Raw genomic sequence first — 25,434 nt, 5'->3', positions numbered from 1 at the left:
TTATGCCCTACTTTCTTTACACGACTCTACTCTATCCCTTGTAACTATTTTGCTTTATCGGAAATTTCTTGTTACAGCGCCGACTGCACACGCTTGTCTTTTTCAGAGTCACTGGAGAGTATGGCATAAGGTGCTGGGGGTTGTTTTTTTTTCTTTTGGGCTTTTTAGTTTTATATTTATTTGCTTACCAGTAGTCAGGTTTTTATTAAATTAATTAATCATGGTTTGATATTGAAGTTTATTCTTCCCTCATTTTCCCAAGTCAAGGTGTACCTATGTGCTGAGGACTGCGTGGCTGCAGGGGTGTGCAGTTGCTAACGTGGAATGGGGAGGGGGGGGGGGGAACTAAATCCCAAGTCAAGGTGTTTCGACGTGCCTCTGATGTGTTTTTTTTTTTTTTCTCAATTATGTTACTGATGAACAGTACATTGCAATGGTGATATTCTTATCATGAAATATTTGGCATGGGCGTTTGGTTTATGCCTTCAGTTTCGATGTCAATGTTTGTTCTATATTGAATTTGAATCTTTTATTACAATAATAAATTGTATTCCTTGCTGGTTGTGGCGGATATTGCAATCCTACTACATGTCTTGATTTTTTTATTTGTTTTACTTGTACCTACTTCATTACTATTAGCCACCTGTTTGTGTAATAAACCACTGAGTCCCTGCCACCTGTGCTATTGTTCCATCTCTCTCTCTTTCTCTCTCTTGGTCCCTACCACCAGTGCTATTATTATCAACTGAGTCAGTCCCTACCACCAGCCCTATAACCCACTGACTCCCTTCCACCAGTGCTATTAGCCACGGAGCCCCTTCCACCAGCCCTATTATTAGCCACTGTCCCTTCATCAGTGCTATTACCCACTGAGTGCCTAGCATCGGTGCGATTAGCCACTGAGTCCCTACCATCAGTGCTATTAGCCACTGAGTCCCTACCATCAGTGCTATTACCCATTGAGTCCCTATCACCAGCCCTATTAGCCACCGAGTCCCTATCACCAGTGCTATTAGTCACTGAGTCCCTACCACCAGTGCTATTATCAACCGAGTCCCTACCATCAGTGCTATTAGCCATTGAGTCCCTACCACCAGTGCTATTACCCACTGAGTCCCTACCACCAGTGCTATTAGCCACTGAGTCCCTACCATCAGTGCTATTACCCATTGAGTCCCTATCACCAGCCCTATTAGCCACTGAGTCCCTACCATCAGTGCTATTACTATTACCCATTGAGTCCCTATCACCAGCCCTATTAGCCACTGAGTCTGAGTCCCTACCATCAGTGCTATTACCCATTGAGTCCCTATCACCAGCCCTTTAGCCACTGAGTCCCTACCATCAGTGCTATTACCCATTGAGTCCCTATCACCAGCCCTATTAGCCACTGAGTCCCTACCATCAGTGATATTACCCATTGAGTCCCTATCACCAGCCCTATTAGCCACTGAGTTCCTACCATCAGTGCTATTACTATTACCCATTGAGTCCCTATCACCAGCCCTATTAGCCACTGAGTCTGAGTCCCTACCATCAGTGCTATTACACATTGAGTCCCTATCACCAGCCCTTTAGCCACTGAGTCCCTACCATCAGTGCTATTACCCATTGAGTCCCTATCACCAGACCAGCCCTATTAGCCACCGAGTCCCTATCACCCGTGCTATTAGTCACTGAGTCCCTACCACCAGTGCTATTACTATTAGCCATTGAGTCCCTACCACCAGTGCTATTACCCACTGAGTCCCTACCACCAGTGCTATTAGCCACTGAGTCCCTACCACCAGCCCTATTAGCCACTGAGTCCCTATCATCAGTGCTATTAGTCACTGAGTCCCTATCATCAGTGCTGTTAGCCAATGAGTCCCTATCATCAGTGCTATTAGTCACTGAGTCCCTATCATCAGTGCTGTTAGCCATTGAGTCCCTATCATCAGTGCTATTAGTCACTGAGTCCCTATCATCAGTGCTATTAGCCATTGAGTCCCTACCACCAGTGCTATTAGCCACTGAGTCCCTACCACCAGCCCTATTAGCCACTGAGTCCCTATCATCAGTGCTATTAGTCACTGAGTCCCTATCATCAGTGCTATTAGTCACTGAGTCCCTATCATCAGTGCTGTTAGCCATTGAGTCCCTATCATCAGTGCTGTTAGCCACTGAGTCCCTATCATCAGTGCTGTTAGCCATTGAGTCCCTTCCACCAGCGCTATTAGCCATCGGTTCCCAGCAACCAGTGCTATTATCAACCGAGTCCCTACCAACAGTGCTATTATCCACTAAGTCTCTCCCACAAATGCTTTTGTTCTCTCTCTCTCTCTCTCTCTCTCTCTCTCTCTCTCTCTCTCTCTCTCTCTCTCTCTCTCTCTCTCTCTCTCTCTCTCTCTCTCTCTCTCTCTCTGTGTGTGTGTGTGTAAAAATACAGATCTGTCCATCTATTCCTTCCTTTCCAGTCATCAAAAGTGGCCATTCATCTCCTTCACGAAGTTCCGGACACCGCACAAACACCTCTTTCCCAGCCCATTCTATTCCACATAGTTATCACATTACTACTACTACTACTACTACTACTACTACTACTACTATTACTATTACTACTACTACTACTACTACTACTACTACTACTACTACCACTACTACTACTACTACTACTACTACTACTACTACTACTACTACTACTACTACTACTACTACCAATATCATTACTACTACTACTAGATACGATTAATATATTTCTAACAAGTATCTCTTTTATTTTACTCATTTTTCGTCTTTCTATAAACTGACCTGCTCTTAATGTTCATGTGTGAAACAGCCTAGGGAATCTACTCACAACGTATGGTACACCACCGTTTCCTTTATACTTCAATCACCCAACAGTGCAGCGCTGCATTTGTCATATTTACACCACTTGTTTGTTTTGCCGACGAAGGATTTGAGCCCCAACGGTACATTGATTCTACTTTTTCCATCCAATATCTTTCATTTTTCACCATTTCGTTTGTATTTTTACATCGTCAGATAATACAATTTTACAATTGGAAGTAGTACTACGTAGCATTTAAAAAAAAATTATTGTAGTAGTAGTAGTAGTAGTAGTAGTAGTAGTAGTTAGTAGTAGTAGTAGTAAGAGGAGGAGGAGGTTAATTGGCAGCATGCGGCGTTTGTGGGATTTAAACAATAATTTTGGACTCATAATCGAGAAACAAAACCGAGCCACAAAATACAAAAATCTGGATGCGAAACGGAAAATGGATTTATAACAGCCATCGGAAACTTCGTAACGTTTTACGCTCTACTCTACCTATCTACGCTGCAGCTACCATCTCGGCAAGTGGGTGGTAGCGTAATAAAATCTGGATGCGAAACGGAAAATGGATTTATAACAGCCATCGGAAACTTCGTAACGTTTTACGCTCTACCTATCTACGCTGCAGCTACCATCTCCGCAAGTTGGTGGTAGCGTAATAAAATCTGGATGCTAAACGGAAAATGGATTTATAACAGCCATCGGAAACTTCGTAACGTTTTACGCTCTACCTTTCTACGCTGCAGCTACCATCTCGGCAAGTGGGTGGTAGCGTAATAAAATCTGGATGCTAAACGGAAAATGGATTTATAACAGCCATCGGAAACTTCGTAACGTTTTACGCTCTACCTATCTACGCTGCACTACCATCTCCGCAAGTTGGTGGTAGCGTAATAAAATCTGGATGCTAAACGGAAAATGGATTTATAACAGCCATCGGAAACTTCGTAACGTTTTACGCTCTACCTATCTATGTTGCAGCTACCATCTCGGCAAGTGGGTGGTAGCGTAATAAAATCTGGATGCGAAACGGAAAATGGATTTATAACAGCCATCGGAAACTTCGTAACGTTTTACGCTCTACTCTACCTATCTACGCTGCAGCTACCATCTCGGCAAGTGGGTGGTAGCGTAATACGCTGCACCTACTACCGTTTCTTTCCCACAACGTAACGCGCGATGTTTACCATCCCGTGGTCACCGTCGTCGCGTAGCACGCAGTGTCTACCAGCGGCCGTTAAAAAATGCTCTAGAGCACCTCGGGAATCGTCCCGGTCTAGCCTGATTCTTATAACATACCAAAAGTATGGCGGATCGGATCTTCGGAGATGCTACGATAGGCAAAGATAGTATGTCTGCTTAGGAGAAGGCTGTGGTCAAGAGGAAGAATGAAGGGTGTCACAAGCTTTTATAGGAGACACGATGACGTCACGTTTACGCGGGAGACAGTGAACAAACACAACATGAAGATTACTCACAACAGCCTGATCGAGACACGACAGTCATACCATAACAAAACACTGACAACAACAACCTATCACAATAATCAGTGACATAAAATCTTGCCCACATTTAGTTGCAGTACAAGTGGAGAAGAGAGTCAGAGTGATGATGTGCTAAAAGAAGATAGACGCGGTTTTCTTTTTGTTTTGTTTGTTTTTTACGCTAACATCCTCCAACTCCAATAATAGAAAAAAGCATCGTTCCTATGGGTGGAGGTGACAGATTTGAATACGCTAAGACTAAGGAGGATGAAAAGTCCTCCGACTTAATTATTTTACCGTCAGCTTAAACTTACTCTTCATCTTGATGCCATTGGCCATGTTCCTTTCACGTTTGTTTTGCTTTACCTACTCTGGCTACCTATTATCGAGTATCGAGGCAACTCCACTCCTTTCTCTTGTTTAGTTTTGGCAAGTGCTGGGCGGGTACCCGGGTACCCGCGGGTAATAAAGTTAAACCGGGTACTCGGGTAAAAGGGGCGAGTAGCGGGTACCCGCTTCAACAAATGGAAACCGAACTGAGAGTAAAAATTTTTGGCGGTTTTGATTTCAAACGAAACACCCAATTAAGGAAACAGAACTGTAATCGAAACTACTCTTAGAATTCCAAGAATTTACGACGGTTTCGATTTCAAAAGAAACGCTCAATACTAGGCACTAGGCCCAGCCTTAGCTTACTCAAGTTATTATAGTTTACCTAACATGTCTCAAAAGAAATCCATAGTTTGGAGCTTGTTTGTGAAATGTGATGGTGGTGGATTTGCGCAGTGCAAGCTTTGTAATAGCAAAATAAAGATGATAGGCTCATCAACATCTAGTTTGATGAAACATATAAAAGCGAAACATCCTGCAGCATTAGAATCAGAGACTGCTGTTACTGCGGTAGCATCTACCTCAACCGGAACAAACGAAGGAAGCATTGCTGCCGTAAGAAGACAGCAACCCAAGATTTCTTATGCTTTTGAGAAGGCAAACGTGTACTCCCGCGATTCCAGCAAGAGAAAGACACTAGATGAATGTGTCATGCGGATGATTTCAAGAGATATACAGCCTTTTTCCATTGTAGAAGACGCTGGTTTTCGGGAGCTAGTGCATAATCTGGATCCCAGATATGTGTTACCAAACAGGAAAAAGCTTTCTTCACAATACTTGCCAGAGGTGAGTTAAAATGTTGATATTAATTACTACTACTACTACTACTACTACTACTACTACTACAACTACTACTACTACTACTACTACTACTACTACTACTACTACTACTACTACTACTACTACTACCACAACAATCAACAGCAACAACAATAATAATAATAATAATAATAATAATAATAATAATAATGATGATGATATTAATAATAATAATGATGATGATATTATTATTAATAATAATAATAATAATAATAATAATACTAATAATACTAATACTAATAATAATAATAATAATAATAATAATTTTAATAATGATGTTATTAATGATGATGGTGATGACTTTTTATTCATATTTATTTTTATATCTTTTCACAGACGTACACTAGAATTGCAGGTAAAGTTAAGATGCAGATGGAGGATACTATTGACATTGCTCTTTCTACGGATATTTGGACATCAAGGAAGACAGAGGGATATCTAACTCTGACTGCTCACTTTATTTCGTCAGAATGGGAGCTGAAGTCTTTTGTGCTGAATACCATTCGCATTCGGAACTCTCATACTGGCGAAAATATCAAATCAGAAATTGAGACAGCTTTGGATAAATGGGGCATTAAACACAAGGTATCAACCCTTGTGACGGACAATGCTGCAAACATCGCCAGTGCTGCTGAACTTCTTCATGTCCGACACGTTCCTTGTTTTGCACACACTCTCAATTTGATTGTTAAGGACTCGTTGAAAAAGTCGGCGGAGGTGACAGAACTTATCAAACGGGTGAAGGCGATCGTTTCTCATTTTCACCACAGCGTCAAAGCCTCGGATAAGCTTCAGGAAGCCCAGATGCAATACGGTGTCGCTGAACACAAGCTCATTATTGATGTCGAGAAAAGGTGGAACTCCACGATGAGCATGTTTCGTCGATATGCCGAGCAGCACTATCCCGTGACAGCTACCCTTTGCTTGATGTCCAAAGCAGAGCTGTGTGTTTCAGACGATGATGTTACTCTTATGAAGAAGGTAGTGGAGGCGCTTGAACCATTTGAAGAGGCAACGACAGACATGTCAAGCGAAACAACCCCAACATTGTCAAAGATGATTCCAATCGTCAATATGCTGCACATGCATTTATCAATATTGCCATCGGAAAACTTTCCACTGGTCAGTCAACTACAGGGGGAGCTTCGACGGCGCTTCATCAATTTGAGGGAATCGTACTTTACATCTGCAGCCACACTCCTTGATCCATGCTTCAAACGCATCCCGTTTATTGAAGGGTCAACAACGAGGACAGAAACCCGCATGAGCGGACATGTGAGAATGCATCTGCAAAGTGATGAGCATCAACCGTCAACATCGGAAGCCGAGGCACAACCTAATCCGGATCCAGAATCACAAGAACCACCAACCAAAACCAGATGCATATGGGACAAGTTTGATCAACAAGTTGAGGAAGCAAGGAAAAGAACCGCTCCCATCTTGACAGGCCCAACCATTGAGATGAGAAGATATTTTGAAATGCCAGTGGTGAAGAGAAATGAGGTAAAATCCCTTGAGTGGTGGAGAGAGCACGAGCTATTGTTCCCTGGCTTGAGCAAAGAGGCCAAGAAACTTCTTCACATTCCTGCCACAAGTGTTCCGTCGGAGAGAATATTTTCCAAGACCGGCGAGCTCATCTCGGCAAAAAGAAGTTGCTTGAAAGAAAGCTCCGTTGATAAATTAATATTTTTGAACAAAAATTGGAAGTAATACAATTTTGATTTACACATATTTACATTTACATGACAGTTTTTCAAAAGATTTTCCTCCTTTATTTTTCAATTACATTGATTTTTTGATTTTTTTTACAGATTAAGACTAGAATTAGTTCTTATCTTTTGAAGGAATCTCAGGGTTTTTTTGGTCTTTTTTCGTGTTTTTTGGGGGTTTTTTTGGGTTTCATTGTAGTTAATTATCCTTGTTTCTTACTTCAGTTTCGTTTCACTTGTTGTAATAAATAATAAATTTTTAAAAAATAAATAAATAAATAAATAAATTAGAAAAAATAAAAAAGCCCCCCCCCCCCCCCCCCCCCCCCCCCCCCCCCCCCCCCCCCCCCCCCCCCCCCCCCCCCCCCCCCCCCCCCCCAAAAAAGTCACCCCTGCCACGGGTACCCGCGGGTACCCGGGTAATAACACCACTACCCGGGTAATGATTTGGGCGGGTAATCCCAGCTCTAGTTTGGCGGGTAGCCCTATAGAGCAGTAAAATTAGGTGCCCCAAACGTAAACAATAACAACTTGCTAGTGATTTTCGTTAAGGACCGGAATAATTTACGCACAATATAGGTCTCCCAATTTTGTAGTTTGAGTTGTAGGCAATACACTTTCAGTATTGAAAATATGTTTACATAAAATCTAACAGTTGCAGAAATAATAATATAAGGCTAAATTATTCTGAAAACCAGGCTCCGAATAATTCTCGAGCCATTGCCACAGACCGGTAGCGCCATCTGGTGGATCGGGGCAAAATGTCTCACTGTCTCACTATAGCTCGGGTGAAAGATGGTGAATGTGACGAAGGGAGTTTTGGTCGAATGCGACCCCGCAATGAAACAGTTTTTGTTACATTTGGATGACAAGGACGAATTAGGCCGGAAATTTGTTTTACAGGTTATATATAATTGTGTTTATTGTATAATATTCGCAAACTTTCAGCGAGTGCAGTTGTCAATGTTACTTCATATTCATAAGAGGAAGTGGTTATTCAGTATCAGATACTTTTTTTATAGAGAGAGTGAAAAGTGCGACAATCTCGGTTGAATGGAAATAAACTGTTGACCTACTTCCAGATTGAACACATGCACTAACTGACAGCCCGATTCAAAGCTGTAAAAATATTTTGATCGTAATTTTTTTTAAATTTCTGCTTTTATGCAATTAACATAGTTCAAAATATCAAAATAAGAGTGGCATTCAAATCCATTTTTAAATATCTAAATAGACATGATTAAATGTCATTAAGAGTTTAGTGACACCATGGCTTGGTGGATATAAGCTGTTTTGACTCTTGAGTTTTAAAGTTCGAGAGTTCAAATCCCGGTAGGGGTAACTTGTTTTTTTTTTCCCATTATTTTTTTAATTCCTTCTGTCTATTGATATTTTTTAAACTTTTGTTTTTATAATTTTATTTGCTTGTAATATACTTTAATGTTTAATATTACTATTGTACTTTTATTATTATTATTATTATTATTATTATTATTATTATTATTATTATTATTATTATTATTATTATTATTATTATTTCTACTTACTTACTATTATCATTATTGTTGTTTTAATCGTCATCATCACTATTATGATTATGATGATTTTTTTTTTAATCAAGTAGTTGGAGTAATTTAATCAGTTATCGATTTATTACGAATATCTTTTATGTGTTATCTTCTCGTTGTTGTTTTTCATTATTGTGCTCTTCTATTGTTCATTATTTTTAAAAATCTTGTTTTTTTCTGTTTGTCTCATTTGTTGTTGTTGTTGTTGTTGTTTGTTTGTTTGTTTGTTTTGTCATCTAAGGCAAACCCGATTCATTATAAATATGTGGGCAGACTTTCTGCATTTTTTGATTGAGCGATGTACTTCCGTGAATTAATTGCCGTACTATATTAAAATTTACGTGATTAATAATAATAATAATAATATAATAATTTAAATAGATACTGAATATTAGACTACAATTGACATCTATTTACTGAATACACGTGGTATTGTTAGGGGTGTTTCTTTTTTTACGAAACCTGCCAAAACACACCGATACTCGACAAAGTTATGGGAAGTAGGCAGCAGTGGGGAGTGAACCTGGGACTCAGGGAAGTGTACACCGTTGGGGAGTGAACCTGGGGCTGGGTTTCGTAAAAAAAAAGCAATTACTTTTTTACGAAACCCGACAATATCCGACAAAGTTATGGAAAGAAAGTAGGCAACAGTGGGGGAGTGAACCGGAGATTCAGGGAAGTGTACACTATTGGGGAGTAAACCTAAGTCTATGGTTTTTTGGCGGGTTTTGGCGGATTTCGTAAAAAGTAATTGCTTCATTCTCGTCTGGTACCCATCTCCCATAGTCCGGCTTCATTTCCCACTGGTATCCATCTTCCCTAGTCCCGGGTTCATTTCCACTGATATCCTCTTCTCACAGTCCCAGGTTCACTCCCACCCGGTGTGCACTTCCCTGAGTCCCGGTTCATTGCCCAATGGTGCCCACTTCCCATAACTTTTGAAAATTTCGGTAGGTTTCGAAATAAAAGTACATTCTAAGCTCACTGTCCACTGGAATCAGCCTCTCGCAGTCCCAGGTTCAATCCTCATCAGTGTCCAAATCCCAGATTCACTCCCCACTGCTGCCTGCTTCCCATAACTTTGTCGGGTTTTGGTGGGTCTCGTAAATAAGTAATTCCCCCCCCAGAGTCCCAGGTTCATTCCCCACTGGTGTACACTTCCCTGAATCTCAGGTTCATCCCCTCCCCCCCCCTACACACACACACACGCTGCTGCCTACCTCCCATAACTTTGTCGGATATTGCCGGGTGTCGTCGCGTTTCGTAAAAAGTAATTGCTTTTTATTACGAAACCCGCCGAAACCCAGTCCCCGGTTCACTCCCCACTGGTGTACACTTTTCTGAGTCCCATATTCACTCCCACAGCTGTCCTCTTCCCATAACTTTGTCAGGTTTCGGAAAAAAAAAACACCGTACAAAACCACTATTCAGTGTCAGATACTGAATAGTGCAAAACCACTATTCAGTATCAGATACTGAATAGTACAAAAGCACTATTCAGTATCAGATACTGAATAGTGCAAAACCACTATTCAGTATCAGATACTGAATAGTGCTAGCCTTCATAAGAAGAGAGTAGAGTAGAGAGGTGCGCTGTCGTTATATTGCCAGACATGCCTGTCAATAACGATGAACAATTCGATTCAATTCAAATATTTATTTATTGTCGGCATTTTAAAAATGTTTCATAGATAATGTAGTCAGGCTAATAGAAGCCTTTGACCGACATAAAACATGAACGATTATTGCCAGACACTATCTGGCAATTCAATAAGAAAAGGCTAGGCTTTTTGTTATTGCCAGACACGTTGGCAGAAAAAAAATGTTATGCAAAATGCCAAAGTAGGCGTGAAAAATACCAAATAATCTGAAAAAATGCCAGTGGTAATTCTATCAAATGATATTTAATACTTTTTAAACACAAAATGAAAGTAAATAGTGCTGAAACTCAAATGAGTACAGACGATATAAGTTATTTTGTTTTCCACGTTAATTTGTGTATTGTTGTGCTGACGAAGGGTTTGTACCCGAAACGTTCATTGTCTGTTTTGTTCCCATACGAAGCCTCTCCATTTTCACTCTTTTTTTAGCCATGATATGATAAGTTTGATGGAAACATTTTGATTAAATTTTAATTTCAATTTCACTCATTTTTCTCTAAACCAGGATTTGGATGACACGCATTTGTTCATAGCATCGGAAATCATTGAAATTCTACAGGACAGGATTGACGAGCTGATGGACAAAATGTCATTTTCTCTTGTTGAGAAATAGGTTAAGAACAAATAATATTCTTACAGTATTGCTCTCTTGTATAGATACATATTACCCCACGACTGTTACTTCACATATTTCAATTGGTTCGTCAATTTTGGAAGAGGTTGCAATTCTTTGCTATCCAAGTTCATAACAGTAAAAGATTTATATCTGGAGCTGTTGGTTGATTATTCAAAAACATTATTCGGAAAAGAAGCAAAAAAGTAAAATTATAATTTTAGCCAGGGTTTGTAGGAAATAAGTTGTATGTTAATACAGTTTTAAATAAGATCTCGGTGCAGTTCATAATAACTGGATTTGTGACAAGGACATTCATCATAATGTCTTTCAGTAATTGTATGATGTTGGCTGATGATGATGATGATGTGCAGAGTAAAAGTATGAAGAGGGTAAATGATGACACTTGTCAGCGAGAAACTCTTGGTTTATTGTCTGAAGGAGAAGATAATGACAGCAGTTTGAATGTGGATAAATTATTGACTTTGTTTGGGGGAAGTCATGAAAATTTGGATTATTTCCTTGGTCTGTGGAAGGCCACGAGGCTGAATGTGACACCTGCTGCTAGTGACAATCACTTACCTAATTGTGACCCCAGGGATGAGAGGAAAAGAAGCAATATCAAAGACTGGAGACCACGTGTTCTGTTTTGTCCTGTGGATCGGGGTGTCGTTGGAAGATATAATGACTGGGACGTTAATGGGGATGACATTGATGACGATGGTGGTGTTGAAGTCCATACAGAAAATTACGCTGTCAAACAGACAGTCTTGGATGATGGCGGTGATGACCTTGAGGGACATTGGTCGAATGGGAAGAGTAATGTCATGACCGTGGAACAGACAGAGGAAGGAGGTGCCACGAAAAGGTTAGTTAAAGTTACTGTAATTTACTGGGGGATAGATTTAAATGTGTGGTTGGATGAAGCTAAAAACATAAAATATAAACATGTCATTGAAGATAGATAAAGTTTATAAAATATTAATTTTTAAAGATAAATAGGATTTTTTAAACTAGATATATATGGTCAAAACTAAAGGAAATTAACATAATGATGGCAAAAATTAAACAGAAATATTGGTGATGATGATAAGTTGTTGAGAATAACGAATTTATTTTGTTATTGATATTTGTAATAATGACAAAATCAATGACAACAGTCTTTTTGAGGGTGATAAGTGAGCACAACAAATTATAATAACCTACATCATCTTGATTGGTATTTGTTTATTTACTGTCTGTAAGAAAACCTGGCACCAGTTCCTTTATTTTCCTTCTTTATCTTCGTTACTTTACCAAATTTTTGATGAAGTCAACGGCTGCTTCGATGAGGAAATCTGCTTAAGGTGAACTCAAGACTATTGACTGACATTGTTAAACATAAAAAGGAAGAATAAAATCACTAACTTGAGAGGAAGGGATAGAAAAGTTTTGTATTGGGCTTGTGAAACACTCTACCTGAGGATGTTAATTATTTTCTGTACGACCAAGTTACTCAAAGACAATGACTGACTGTGATCGCACAATTGGTTTAATGAGTATTGAAGATGTCAACAGACTAATACTACTTACTAAGTAAAAAGTGTATTATTTAGATATTGATGACCTTAGCTCTTGAAATACACAATTGAATTTGAATCGATATACATCTTCGGGGCAGAGTGGCTCAGCGGTACGGTCTTTGCTTCATACCCGAAAGGTACCGAGTTCGATCACTCACCGCTGCGCTGTATGGCCTTGAGCAAGTCACCTCGCCCTAGCTCAATTTGCAGCACTGCACTATTCCTTTGGAATAGACCCGAGAGACAAATTTCCCCTATGGGATGAATAAAGGAATTTTATTTTTATGTATGAATGGCCTCATTATTTGCTTAATAGGTACAGCAATGCAGTTAAATGTTAGTATATAATACAGGAACAATAGAAATGAAAGGGAATAAATGTGAATGCTGAACTAAAAGACTGTTTTAATGGGCATTATGTGGGACTCTTATCGGGGTTGATATTGAGGTCGACGAGAAGATTTTTTTTTTCTGGCTTTAACCTTTGAATTTAAAGATTATTTAGTATTGGTTGTCTGTTTTCCAGGAAAGGTCTTGTACAATCAGTCAGCTTGGGCAGTGACGTCAAACAAGCCATCCCCTTCAGGGTTTTCTTTGGCAAAGCTATGAAGGGTATTCATTGCTTGATCTTTGAGCTTTTTATATATGGAGCAATATCCACTAAACATGCTCAAAGCGCTTTACAGGGGGTCCCTGACGAAAAGCAACAAGGTGATATTACAATTTTTTGCGACACAGACAACGCTGTTAACGGCCAGGTACTCATTTTACACCTGAGTACGGTGAGAGAATGTGAGTAAGGAGCCTCTTCCAAGGACTCAACTTTGTGCTGAGCGAGGCTCGAACCCAGGACCTTCTGATCTGAAAGGGAGTGTCATACGACTAGACCGCATAGCTGCACTTTTTAACACATAGCTTCAGTCGCTTTGATTGGGGCAGGTTTTGTTTGAGTGACAATTTCTTGATCTTCATTCTCGGATTCAGATCATGTGGCAAGGCAGCCATGTGAATTATGAATTGTCTTTGTGGTAAGACATAAATTTGACACCTCACATATTTGTCTCTCTTCGTTCACTCTGAGTCAGCCTTTCTTAACTCACTCAATCCTAGATTTTTGCTGTTTTTCACAATTCGAAGAATTCTATTAAAATGAGCATGTACCTAGGTATATAGATACTTTTATTCAACTATCATTAACATGGAAAGCCTAAAAACATTAGCCTTGATACTACGCCTATAATTTACCTCAGAAAAATGTAATAAATAGGCATGGAGTAAAAGTATCCCAGGTAAACTACGGATAAAGTCAGTGTTAGGGTTGAGTGAGTTAAAGTCTAGAAACGAACAGTCTCAATGGGTTGACTTAAAGCGGGAAGGGAAGGGGGTGTTGGTATGTTTTTTATTCTTTTTCATAACTTCAGTTTTCTTGGCTCATTCTTCCTAACTTTTATCAAAAATTGAGATAACTCCGAATAGAACATAGACGTCTAATCTTAACTTTCAATCTGATACAGGTTTCCTTGTGGTGTGCATGGGTGTGGGCAAGTCTTAACTTCTTTGGCCAAGTAAGTTTTGAGAATGACATTGAAATTTTATGGACTTTGTTATTTACTTTTAGATGAATGACTCTATAAGATGTTATTATTATTATTCTTATTATTATTATTATTATTATTATTATTATTATTATTACTATTGTTATTATTATTATTATTATTATTATTATTATTATTATTATTATTATTATTATTATTATTATTATTATTATTATTATTATTATTATTATTATTATCATTATTATTATTATTATCATTATTATTATTATTATTATATAGATGTAGTTTTGGTGACCACAGTTCAAGGCTTGGTTTTTACATTTATCAGTTCTAAATATTTTTTTCTCAAAGATTATGAACTCACACTTTGTTCATCAAGACAATGTGGGTCATTCCTCATAACATTGTGCGGCTTTGTGATCTAGCTATATATTATTATGAATTATAATTATTATTTGATATACAGTAGAGCATGCCTATAGCGGGACTTTTGGTCCCAGCAGAAAAATCCCGCTGTAGCCAAGTTCCCGCTATAGGAAAGCAGGGGAAAATGTCCCAAAAATAACCATGATTACCTCTCTTGAATGTCAATAAAATTTTGGGTTTTTTTTGGTGGGGTGGGGGGGATTTAGGCAGGAAGGACTACGATACAAACGAGTGCGAGTGATGTGTATGCTTGAGCAGCAACAATTGCAATGAATGAGGAATGGCATAATAGTAATAGATAGTATGTAATAGGGCTGATCTGGATTAAAATGTACGCACAAGCCTCTTCTCTCTAATTGGCCAAGGGCTTTACACACGGCGTCATCTTGTGCCCCAACTTAATTAATCATCGCAAGACTGACCAATCAACGCATATAAAGAAATAGAGCGAGCGGCAAAAGAAGTGCGGGTAGACACGAGAGGTGTGTGTGAAGACACGAGCGAAATGGCAGACGGAGGCGTGTGTGGGTGGCGGGAGAGAGCCCAGTCTACGTCACTCGCTGAGTCACGGCGGCGCTTACAGCTTGCTCAATTTTTCCCGCTGTAAGCAAGTTTGGGCTTTTCCTTGACCCGCTAAACCCAAGCACAGGTTATTGAATTTATATAGTAAAAAAAAGCGGGGTTTGTGTAAGGTCCCGTTGTAGCGATGGTCCTGCTGAAGCGGGTGCCGCTATGGTCATGTTCTACTGTACCACCAGCATCCACAAATAGTGCGCAGAGGTGCTTTACAATAGTTATTTTGGTATCACACATGTTCATTCATTTGACTACAAAATCACTGCAACAGTCATACACATATCTTGTTTGAAGTTCACGGAGAATCACGAAAAGTAGAGTGAAAAAGATTGGTTTTTAAATGCCGTTTGAAGACTGGTAGGCGGGTGGTTGGATGGGAGCATCACCCTTGAATCATATACCTATGATGTTCGCATGGGTGTACGATCCGATAGTGATGTCGTTTCTTCTTCTCTTTACTAGCCTATCCTGCTTCTTTGGTTTGTGATTGTATTTTTGACAGGGGATATTTTTTTTTCTGTAAATCTTCTGCCTATCTGTTCTTGGTTATTTATAATTTAGCTTATGATATCTTTAGGTTATGATTTTGATTTACATTTGTACTATTTTTGTTAGATTACTTGTTTTTTTGTTTCAGCGGTCTCTCATATAACCTCAATTGTGTTGGAAGAGACCTGAAGCAACAAACAAACAAAAAAACAAAAAAAACAAAAACTGGTAGACTTTTACATTAGGTTTGCTGACCTCCCATGGTGGTCACAGAGGACACTTGTTGTGTCTCTTATCCCCCCCCCCCCTCCCCCCAGCCAGGTACTCATTGTACACCTGAGTACGGTCAGAAAATGTGAGTAAAGAGCCTTTTCCAAGGACTCAACTATACGCCGAGCGAGGCTTGAACCCAGGACCTTCTGATCTGAAAGCGAGTGTTGTACCACAAGACCACATAGCCACACTTAAAGTACTTGCTTCACACGCCAAGGGGCTGAGATTGATCTCCCCCACCCCCCCTGTCTGTTTTCCCTTTCCATGTTGCAAGGAATTGCTGTTGTCCATTTCATGCTTTAGATACTGGGGGTAACTCCGTCTCCACAGACTACAGTTCTGATTTTGAGAAGAAAAAAAGTTTTTAATCTATTTAAGAAGGATTTTGATTTACTTCTTATTGATTTTTTAAACATATTTTTCCACCCACAATAATTGTGTAAATTACCCACATTATCCATGGTTCATTTTCTTCCCCCCATCTATATTTCAGCTACGAGTCCCATTACCATCACTGCCATAACTACATGTGTGACACGTGTAGACGTGTCTTTGTCTCCAGCTTCCTGCTAGATATCCATCTACAAGAAAACCACGACTCTTACTTTGCTATATTAAGTAACAGAATTGACATGGTAAGGACTCCAGCTATTCCAAGCTTTAGTTTTAAGGGTGAAATAGGCTTCAACAGTCATGACGTCACTTCCCTCGTAATGACGTATAGTAACTTAGTAACTCGTTCTAAACTATCGGAACAATGGCGGACGCCCTTATGAAATACTTCTCCAACGAGCGTAAAAATGTATCTAGAGGAGAAAAGCATTATAAATTTGATCAAGTTTTGACTTTTATACATTCTGATCACATGACATGTGAAAAGTTCTAGCCAACATGAAGAATAAAAAGTACCGATTTTCTTTGTTTAGAACCAAGCTGCTCGTTGCTGGGCAGATGTGACATCAGACCTTTAAATCCTATTGAAATGAATGAAAATTTGTGTTGTGTGTGTGTTTGGGTTCTTTTATTTTTAGAGTAGGCCTATATCATTTTTGTTTATGTCTGTTTTTGGGGGGTTTTTTGTCTTTTGTTTTGTGGTGGTTAGGTTGTACCTTAGAATCTGTCTGTACTAAAAATTAACATAGTCATGCGACATGATGATTCGATAGCTAACTTTTTCATTGTTAGTCCTCTGACGGACTGGTTACCTACACACTTCCATGGATTTTGGAACTGGAAAAGTATAAGGTGCGACGTATCTTTTCTTCCCCTATTGAAACATATCATGGATCAGAGAGAGAGAGGGGTTGGGGGAGGAGAGGTAGTGTTTATCCTTTCTTTATACCATTCATCTACAGTAGAATTACTTTAAACCGAAATTTTGGGGACCTTCTAAACCATTTTGGTTTAAAGCAAGTTCCCGTTTTGCAATGTTTTTCAAGGGTAGTAACTATTTAAGGAATTTGCTCATTTAATCGTATCATGGGTTTCCCCTTAAATGGAGTTGTTGAATAAATGCCATCTTCGTAACCATTAATTTTTTTTTTTTTATTGTTATTTTTTTTTTTTTTTTGTGTGTGTTTTAAAAATATTTTTGGGGTTTTCGTTTTCAATTCAAAATTGTTGAAAGAGTTGAGTTCGGGATGCCGTGTATTTTACATATCTCCGTCTTGATCAACTTTTTTTTCATCGACTTCACATAGTATTTTGATTTTAAACTCAAACGTGTAAGCACAGTGCTTTCTTTTAGTTTAGACATCTTAGCAAAGCTAAAATACGATCGAACGTTCTTGTGCGATAATTGATAATGAATGATGGCAGCTACTCAGAGGTGAAGTGAAATGGAAATGAAAAGGCGTGTCAATGCTAAGCTGTCTACTACACATCTCTCTTTTGTTGAAAAGCCATTAGGTTAAAAGGCCTAATTACATAGAAACCCCCCCCCCCCCCCCTCACACACACATTTAAACAAAGTGGAAATGAAATGTCATTTCAATGGTCAGTTGTCTACCCCCCCCCCCCCCCCCCCTCCTTATCGTCGTGTTGAAAATCCAGTCAGTTCCAAACTCGCGAGAACATCTCGCTTGCGTAATTCTACACCCCAACCCCCCCTCTTTCCTCATTTTTCGCCTGCCAGTCACCCGCTGTCTTCCTTTTCCAGTCTGTGCGACTGTGGTGTTGGCCAAGTCCAAGTGCAGTGATTGAAGTGTTTGCCCCCCCCCCCCCCCCCCCCCCCCCCCCCTACCCATAACCCTCATCTTATACTTACGCTCTGTTTAATATCGCCGGGCATTATTACGTGTGGCCTCCTTCCCGAATTTTTGAAGAAAAATATAGAGAGAAAAAGGGAAGGTGCTCTCAAATTGTTTCGGTTTAAAGAAAGTCCTGCTTAGAAGTATTTCGGTTCATCGTAAGAATTAGTACAAAGATAATGAAGAAACTAGTACAATTTATTAAATTCTTTGCGGTTTAAGGTATTTTTCGGTTTAGCTTCTTTCGGTTTAAAGTAATTTTACTCTATTTAATTTTCACTATTCATTGTTATTACATTCGCGAGTGGCAGAGTGGTTAAGGCATTGCACTGTGACCCGGAAGGTCTCGGGTTCGAGCCCTGCTTCAGGCACTTTCTTTTTTTTTTTTTCCTTGGGCAAGATTATTAACTCCCAATTTGCTCTCTTGGACAACATGGGTGATTCCTGTTGACATCAGACATCTTGTTTGATGAATTATCTATATTCCTTTTTTGGAATGCCTTGGCGACGATATCTTATGTCATGGCGGAAGGACATAATTTATTTTCATTTTTTTATTCAACTATTTATCTATTTTTGTCCGTTTTCATTTCCAGTACAGATGTTTAGTTGACAGTTGTGACCTGAAATTTCGGACTTCCAATCAAAGAAAGGATCACCTTGTGTCTGTCCACAAGTTTCCTTCAAGCTTCTCGTTTCATCAACCAATCAAATCACAATCACACAGGTTAGTAATAAAGCATTGTTTTTGGTTTTTTTCTGGGTTTTTTTCATTTCTTTAACTCACTCAACCCTAACATCAACTATATCCGTAGTTTACCCGGGTTACGTTTACCCCATGCTTATTTATTACATTTTTCTGAGACAAATTATAGGCGTACTATTAAAGTTAACGTTTTTCGTTTTTGCATGTAATGGTAGTTGAATGTATGTATACATGCTCATTTTAATACATTTTTTTTCGAATTTTGAAAAATAGCCAAATCTCTAGGATTTAGTGAGTTAACGAAGATTTTATCAGCGTCCTTAGATAACGAATAAATTCTCACCTAATAATAATACAGTCAAAGCTGCTAATTGGAAAGCCGCTCAATGTGAACTGCTGCTTAATTGGGGTCCTGATAGCTTAGTTAGTAAATAGTTTAAAAATTGAGCTTTTATATAGCGCAATATCCACTAAACATGCTCAAAGCGTTTTACACGGAGTTCCTGTCCAAAAGCAACATTTAACATTTAGGGCAAGACCTGATGCCTGTTAAGCGGTATTATGATTTTTTTCGAACAGACACAAAGCTGTTAATCGCTAAATACTCATTTTACATCTGGCTACAGTGAGAAAATGTGTAAAGAGCCTTTTCCAAGGACTCAACTATGCGCCGCGCAAGGCTTGAACCCAGGACCTTTCAATCCGAAAACAAGTGTCATACCACGAGGGCACATAGCCGCATGTAAAGCGGCTGAGATTGATCCTGGGTGAAGTCGGGATTTTTTTCAGACCCCCCCCCCCCCCCCTCCTCCTCCTCCTCTCTTTCTGTCCACTGAGTAGTGGTTGAGTAACTGGGTCTGTTAGATCTAACAAAAAGTACTTTGTAATAGACTAAAGAGTAGTTTCCAGATTTTAAAAGAAGTGCACTCTAGTTACAGTCTCTTAAAGCTCTATACCTTTTTGAAATACAGTGGAACCTCCCGATTACGACACCTCCGAATAGCGACAACCTCCTGATAACGACATTGGCCCGTGGTCCCGATTTTTTTTCTATTAAGATCAGTAAAAAAAAAACCTCCACATAACGACGCACTTTTTGATAAAACCTCAGAATAGCGACATCATTTTGGTGATTTTCGGCAGTTTTCGTAGATATCTGATACTAACAATGCCGAGTATGAGTACTCAAAGTTTATAAAAACGATTCCTGCTTGAACGAATGAGAACGCAGATTTTTTTTGACGAATCTTGGCTGATATGCATTAATACAAACCAAGGTATAAATCTAAGTGTAAGCAAGTAAACACAAAATCTTGGAAAATGTGATATTATGTGGTGATAGAAGTAGTAGTAGTAGTAGTCGTGTTTTTGTGGGAGGAGGAATTTTATCTAACTCAGCAGCATCTGAATTACTTGTTTTTGTTTGTTTTAAAGGGTTTTACAGCGCTTGTGACACATCTACATAGCTGCCAACTTTTCAAAATGCAAAAAACGTATTATTATATGCGGTGCGGCGCGGACGCCCAATTCATGTCTTAAAATGGCATATTTATTAATGTACTTAAGTACTAGAAAGGTCAGAACTGTAATACTAAGAGAAGCTTACCTTTATCATCATACTGGGTAGGCATAAGTGATGGGGAGGTGGTGACAGAAGCAGATTACTGAGGCGAAAATTTTCTCCCAAGATAATTTTTATCAGATTTTCTTCTTTTTTTTTTTTCTGGATTTTTTTCTTTTTCTGTATTGGCCAAATCGTACTAAGTACGATTTTATCGTACTGGTTGGCAGCTTTGCATCTATGTCATATCAGCGCCAGTAAAAAGGAAGAAAATTGGATAGTTAAAAACATTCTAGATTTACAATTGAAATGACATAAGAAAAAGTAAGACAAAGGGGAATGGTTTAAATAGGGAACAGATGTCTCAGTTCAGATCACCTAAAAGTCTCATCCAGACACACGCACAAGAACCCTCTGAGAGGAATACACTACAATGTTTTGTTTGTTTTGTCAATGTTAATAAAAACTGGCTTTACCACGCCCACTTTGTCCGCCATCTTGGAAACCTCTAAATAACGACACCGGATAACGACATAAAAACTTGGTCCCGTGGCATATCGTTATCGGGAGGTTCCACTATAGATTTTAATTGAGATTTTTCATTTTCTCTCTTTTTTTTAACACTTGCAATTTGCTTCTGTGGCCCACAGGTCAGAAAATGAGAAGGATTCTCCCTTCAGCAATTCAGATACAATTTCATCATCATCATCGTCAGCGTCACATTTGACTGAGATGGAAAGTGAAAACAAGACATTGGATGAAATTTCTATGGACATGGAACCCTCTTGCTCTGTCATTTCTACAACGAGTGATGAGAAGGAGAAAAATATCCAGCAGCGTTGTAAAGGAAAGGATGGCATCAGGACACAGACAGCCCCAAAGTTTGTATTATTTCACTTTGAAATAGTAGAACAGATTCTGCTCTGGCCGCACAGTGCAGCCAATGGTGCTGAAAGAGTTAAGTACCTACAAGCGCCATGTGGGATTTTAAAAAATTGTTGCTTCAGGGTTGCCAGGCAGGTTTGAAAAGATCTACTCCCATCGAGTCTCTTAGACGCCGACTTAATTTGAGATATCATCACTCTGAAAACTAAATATACAAATGTTACTTTTTATAAAGTAGCATTTCAACCTAAGCTCTTTAGGAAAGATAATAGAACAATGCACAACATAGATAGAGGGATTACGGTGCAGAAGAAATACGTTAAACAAAGCAAAGTCAATTCAAGTAAGGGAGCGTTCACATATTACGTCATCAGCTAGGGGGGGAGGGGGGGGGTCTACCAAATGTTGACATGTGTTGACATGGGGGAGGGGGGTCAGACCCAAGATGATGTCATCAAAACATAGGCAAATTAAGCCTATTTCAAAGTTGTTCATTTCAAAACAGCTAAAGATAAATTGCTATGATGAGTATTGCCCATCTCTCAAGAAACAAGATGGGAAAGGGGTATCACTTCTCAAAAGGCGAACTTGCTCTAAATGTTCATTGTATCACTCCTCGATCACAGCAATGAAAGACCATTCACGAAAATGCGGCATACAAGAAGAACAGCAAATGGGAGAAAATGATGACGATGAAGATGAAATTGATGATACTATTTATAGTACATTGCCAGAGGTCCAAGGCAGAAACATTTTTGAATCAATTAATTTTATGTTTGGAAATTGAAACAGAAATTCATTCCACTAAAAGACTAATATGCTATAAAATAATTTGCCTCCTATACTATTTTAAATTACACTTTCTGAATTTTTTTTAATAGCACCTGCACCAAGTAGCCTAATTTAAATAATGTTTGTTAGATTTTATCTTTGCAAATTTAAATTTTATGTCCCCATTGTATCGTAAAACATAAATTATCAACAGTTTCTGAAATTAATAAATTGTCTGAATGTGTTTTATCAAACGTTGATAATCAATGTTTATGGTTTGAAAAATGAATAATAAATATTGTGAAATTAAAGTTATCTTTTAGTTTTTATTAAATTAGATGACATCATCATCTGTTGGGGGGGGGTCAGGTCAATGATGACGGGGGAGGGGGGGGGTCTAAAAAGGGCAAATTTTTGATGACGTAATATGTGAACGCTCCCTAAGGGCCCCACCCATCCTCAACATGTACCCGTGGTACCGCTTCCAACAACAGATATTCGCGGTTCCACAATCATCTGGCTGCCCTGAGCTTTTGTATAATCCAACCCCTCCCCTGACCAACAGAAACTGACCACAATCATGTTATTTGATGGGATGATCTGTGATCTACGCTTGCATTATTTTTTTGTTGTTGCAGAAGCCGCTGTTTTTTGGGGAGTTTTTTTAATATTTAATTTTCTCAAAATCACCTCCCCTTGCACTTACCAAGTTAGATTCGGATGCCCTCTCGATATATAAATGGATTTATTCAAATTCAAGTGGTGAAAATTACCAGGTGAATTACTTCAGTTTTACTTGGGTGACCGAATTTGGACAACTTATGGCCTAAATAGTAAAGAGAAATATCCCCATTCAGCCTTATTTGGGCTACACATAATAGCCTAAATAATAATCATTGACCTCACCCAGGCTTCTAAGGGCGTAAATTGTAAATTAATGGTTAAGAAAAAAAAGGAAATGTAAGCACTATGTTCAATCTAGTTTATTTGCTCTTGGGAAAGCCAAGAAATTCAACATTTTAAGATTGATTCAAGCAAAATCTTTATTTATTTTTTTTCACAGTCCATTTTGTTAAAAATTGCAAATCCCTTTATGAAAGGGAATTGATATAATATTGTGCATCATTCAAGGCGATACCATTCAAAACGCAATCCTTTAATTTTCCTCCCAAATTTCAGAGTACCTACATCAATATGTTTTGGCAGAGGTTCCCAAAGAGCTTTTCAACCAAGGAGAGGTAGAGGGCGTGGAAACAAGGCAGGTAATCGCTTCCAGAATACTAGTCTTGGCAGTGGGAGCGATGGATCATCATCCACCATAAATATTGAGTCCGTTGATATGAGGGATCTGGAGGAGGCACTTCACTGAATGATACACTATTCATTTCTCTGTTGAGATTGTTTAAAATGAACATATGGGAGTGTTCACATATTACGTCATCAAAAATTTGCCCTTTTTAGACCCCCCCCCCTCCCCCAAGTCATCACTTGTCATCATTGACCTGACCCCCCCCCCCCCCAACAGATGATGACGTCATCTAATTTAATAAAAACTAAAAGATAACTTTAATTTCACAATATTTATTATTCGTTTTTCAAACCATAAACATTGATTATCAACGTTTGATAAAACACATTCAGACATTTTATTAATTTCAGAAACTGTTGATAATTTATGTTGTACGATACAATGGGGACATAAAATTTAAATTTGCAAAGATAAAATCTAACAAACATTATTTAAATTAGGCTACTTGGTGCAGGTGCTATTAAAAAAATTCAGAAAGTGTAATTTAAAATAGTATAGGAGGCAAATTATTTTATAGCATATTAGTCCTTTAGTGGAATGAATTTCTGTTTCAATTTCCAAACATAAAATTAATTGATTCAAAAATGTTTCTGCCTTGGACCTCTGGCAATGTACTATAAATAGTATCATCAATTTCATCTTCATCGTCATCATTTTCTCCCATTTGCTGTTCTTCTTGTATGCCGCATTTTCGTGAATGGTCTTTCATTGCTGTGATCGAGGAGTGATACAATGAACATTTAGGCAAGTTCGCCTTTTGAGAAGTGATACCCCTTTCCCATCTTGTTTCTTGAGAGATGGGCAGTACTCATCATAGCAATTTATCTTTAGCTGTTTTGAAAGGAACAAACTTTGAAATAGGCTTAATTTGCCTATGTTTTGATGACATCATCTTGGGTCTGACCCCCCCCCCCCCCCCCCCCCCCCATGTCAACACATGTCAACATTTGGTAGACCCCCCCTCCCCCCCCCTAGCTGATGACGTAATATGTGAACGCTCCCATATGATGTTGGTTTTATAAATGAGCGTATCATTTTGTTTTTTATAATGAGCGTATGATGTTGATGTTTTTTGCCTTCTACTGCTCCAAATAGCTATTGGGCTTTTATTTTGTTTCATTTTGATTATTCTTGACATTGAGTAAAATCAGTTGAAACATTATTCCTTGGGCTTGGTTTTTTGTTTTTGTTGGGTGGGGGGAAGGAGAAGGGGGGTTATTACGACATATTTTAATTCATTACAGATACTGATTGTAACAACAACAAAATAATTTTAAAAATTTAAAGCATTATTATTGTCCATGTTTTATTTTTGCAATTTTGTTTTGAATAAGTTGATGAGTTTGGGTGAAAATTGATAAAATTTTTATTAAATTTTAAATCCCATACTGCCGTCGTTGTCATGGAGACAAGTTGCAATGTCATCATTTGTAGTGCAGGAAAGTTATCGTCTGTAGAACTGGCAAGTTTGGTCATGATTTCATCACCCCTGGCCATTTTTGTCATCACTAGAGATGAAGTCATGGAATGTTTTATCCCATCACAGCATTTCAAAAGTATATTATTAGTAGTTTGTCTCAATTCTGTTTGTTTGTTTGTTGCTTTAGGTCTCTTCCAACACAATTGAGGTTATATGAGAGACCGCTGAAACAAAAAAACAAGCAATCTAACAAAAATAGTACAAATGTAAATCAAAATCATAACCTAAAGATATCATAAGCTAAATTATAAATAACCAAGAACAAACAGGCAGAAGATTTACAGAAAAAAAAAATCCCCTGTCAAAAATACAATCACAAACCAAAGAAGCAGGATAGGCTAGTAAAGAGAAGAAGAAACGACATCACTATCGGATCGTACACCCATGCGAACATCATAGGTATATGATTCAAGGGTGATGCCCCCATCCAACCACCCGCTGTCTCAATTCTGTTACATTAACTTAAGAGGTACAAGCAGTGTTATGCATGGTCATAACATTAAGTGGATAGGTCAGACAGTGATTGGTGAACATT

At 38.6% G+C, this 25,434-nt stretch overlaps 3 protein-coding genes across 4 annotated transcripts; all 3 read left to right on the top strand.

The window, feature by feature from the left end:
- The first annotated feature begins 5,016 nt into the window (after positions 1 to 5,016).
- Positions 5,017 to 7,382, top strand: LOC144959521 (E3 SUMO-protein ligase ZBED1-like). The gene is made up of 2 exons (XM_078892136.1): positions 5,017 to 5,472; positions 5,842 to 7,382. The coding sequence occupies exons 1-2, from the start codon at positions 5,017 to 5,019 to the stop codon at positions 7,213 to 7,215; spliced, it is 1,830 nt and encodes a 609-aa protein (XP_078748262.1). The 3' UTR covers positions 7,216 to 7,382.
- Positions 7,383 to 7,909: 527 nt separating this feature from the next.
- LOC144959687 (general transcription factor IIH subunit 5-like) lies at positions 7,910 to 11,086 on the top strand. Its single transcript, XM_078892366.1, has 2 exons — positions 7,910 to 8,117; positions 10,949 to 11,086. The coding sequence occupies exons 1-2, from the start codon at positions 8,010 to 8,012 to the stop codon at positions 11,054 to 11,056; spliced, it is 216 nt and encodes a 71-aa protein (XP_078748492.1). The 5' UTR covers positions 7,910 to 8,009; the 3' UTR covers positions 11,057 to 11,086.
- Positions 10,949 to 24,581, top strand: LOC144959682 (uncharacterized). 2 transcript variants are annotated; one of them, XM_078892361.1, is made up of 7 exons: positions 11,090 to 11,924; positions 14,133 to 14,183; positions 16,432 to 16,573; positions 18,784 to 18,914; positions 21,105 to 21,335; positions 23,290 to 23,528; positions 24,427 to 24,581. In XM_078892361.1, the coding sequence occupies exons 1-6, from the start codon at positions 11,380 to 11,382 to the stop codon at positions 23,477 to 23,479; spliced, it is 1,290 nt and encodes a 429-aa protein (XP_078748487.1). In that variant the 5' UTR covers positions 11,090 to 11,379; the 3' UTR covers positions 23,480 to 23,528; positions 24,427 to 24,581. The 2 variants fall into 2 exon arrangements, with proteins under 2 accessions (XP_078748488.1, XP_078748487.1); XM_078892362.1 differs by having other exon boundaries at positions 10,949 to 11,924; positions 23,290 to 24,581.
- The last annotated feature ends 853 nt before the right edge of the window (positions 24,582 to 25,434 follow it).

Source organism: Berghia stephanieae, chromosome 14 (assembly GCF_034508935.2).
Source record: "Berghia stephanieae isolate SIO BIC M18660-M18661 chromosome 14, UCSD_Bste_1.3, whole genome shotgun sequence".
In the NCBI taxonomy this organism is placed as follows: Eukaryota; Metazoa; Mollusca; class Gastropoda; order Nudibranchia; family Aeolidiidae; genus Berghia; species Berghia stephanieae.
The sequence above is the reverse complement of the archived record's forward strand: the minus strand, read 5'-3'. Positions and strand labels throughout refer to the sequence as shown.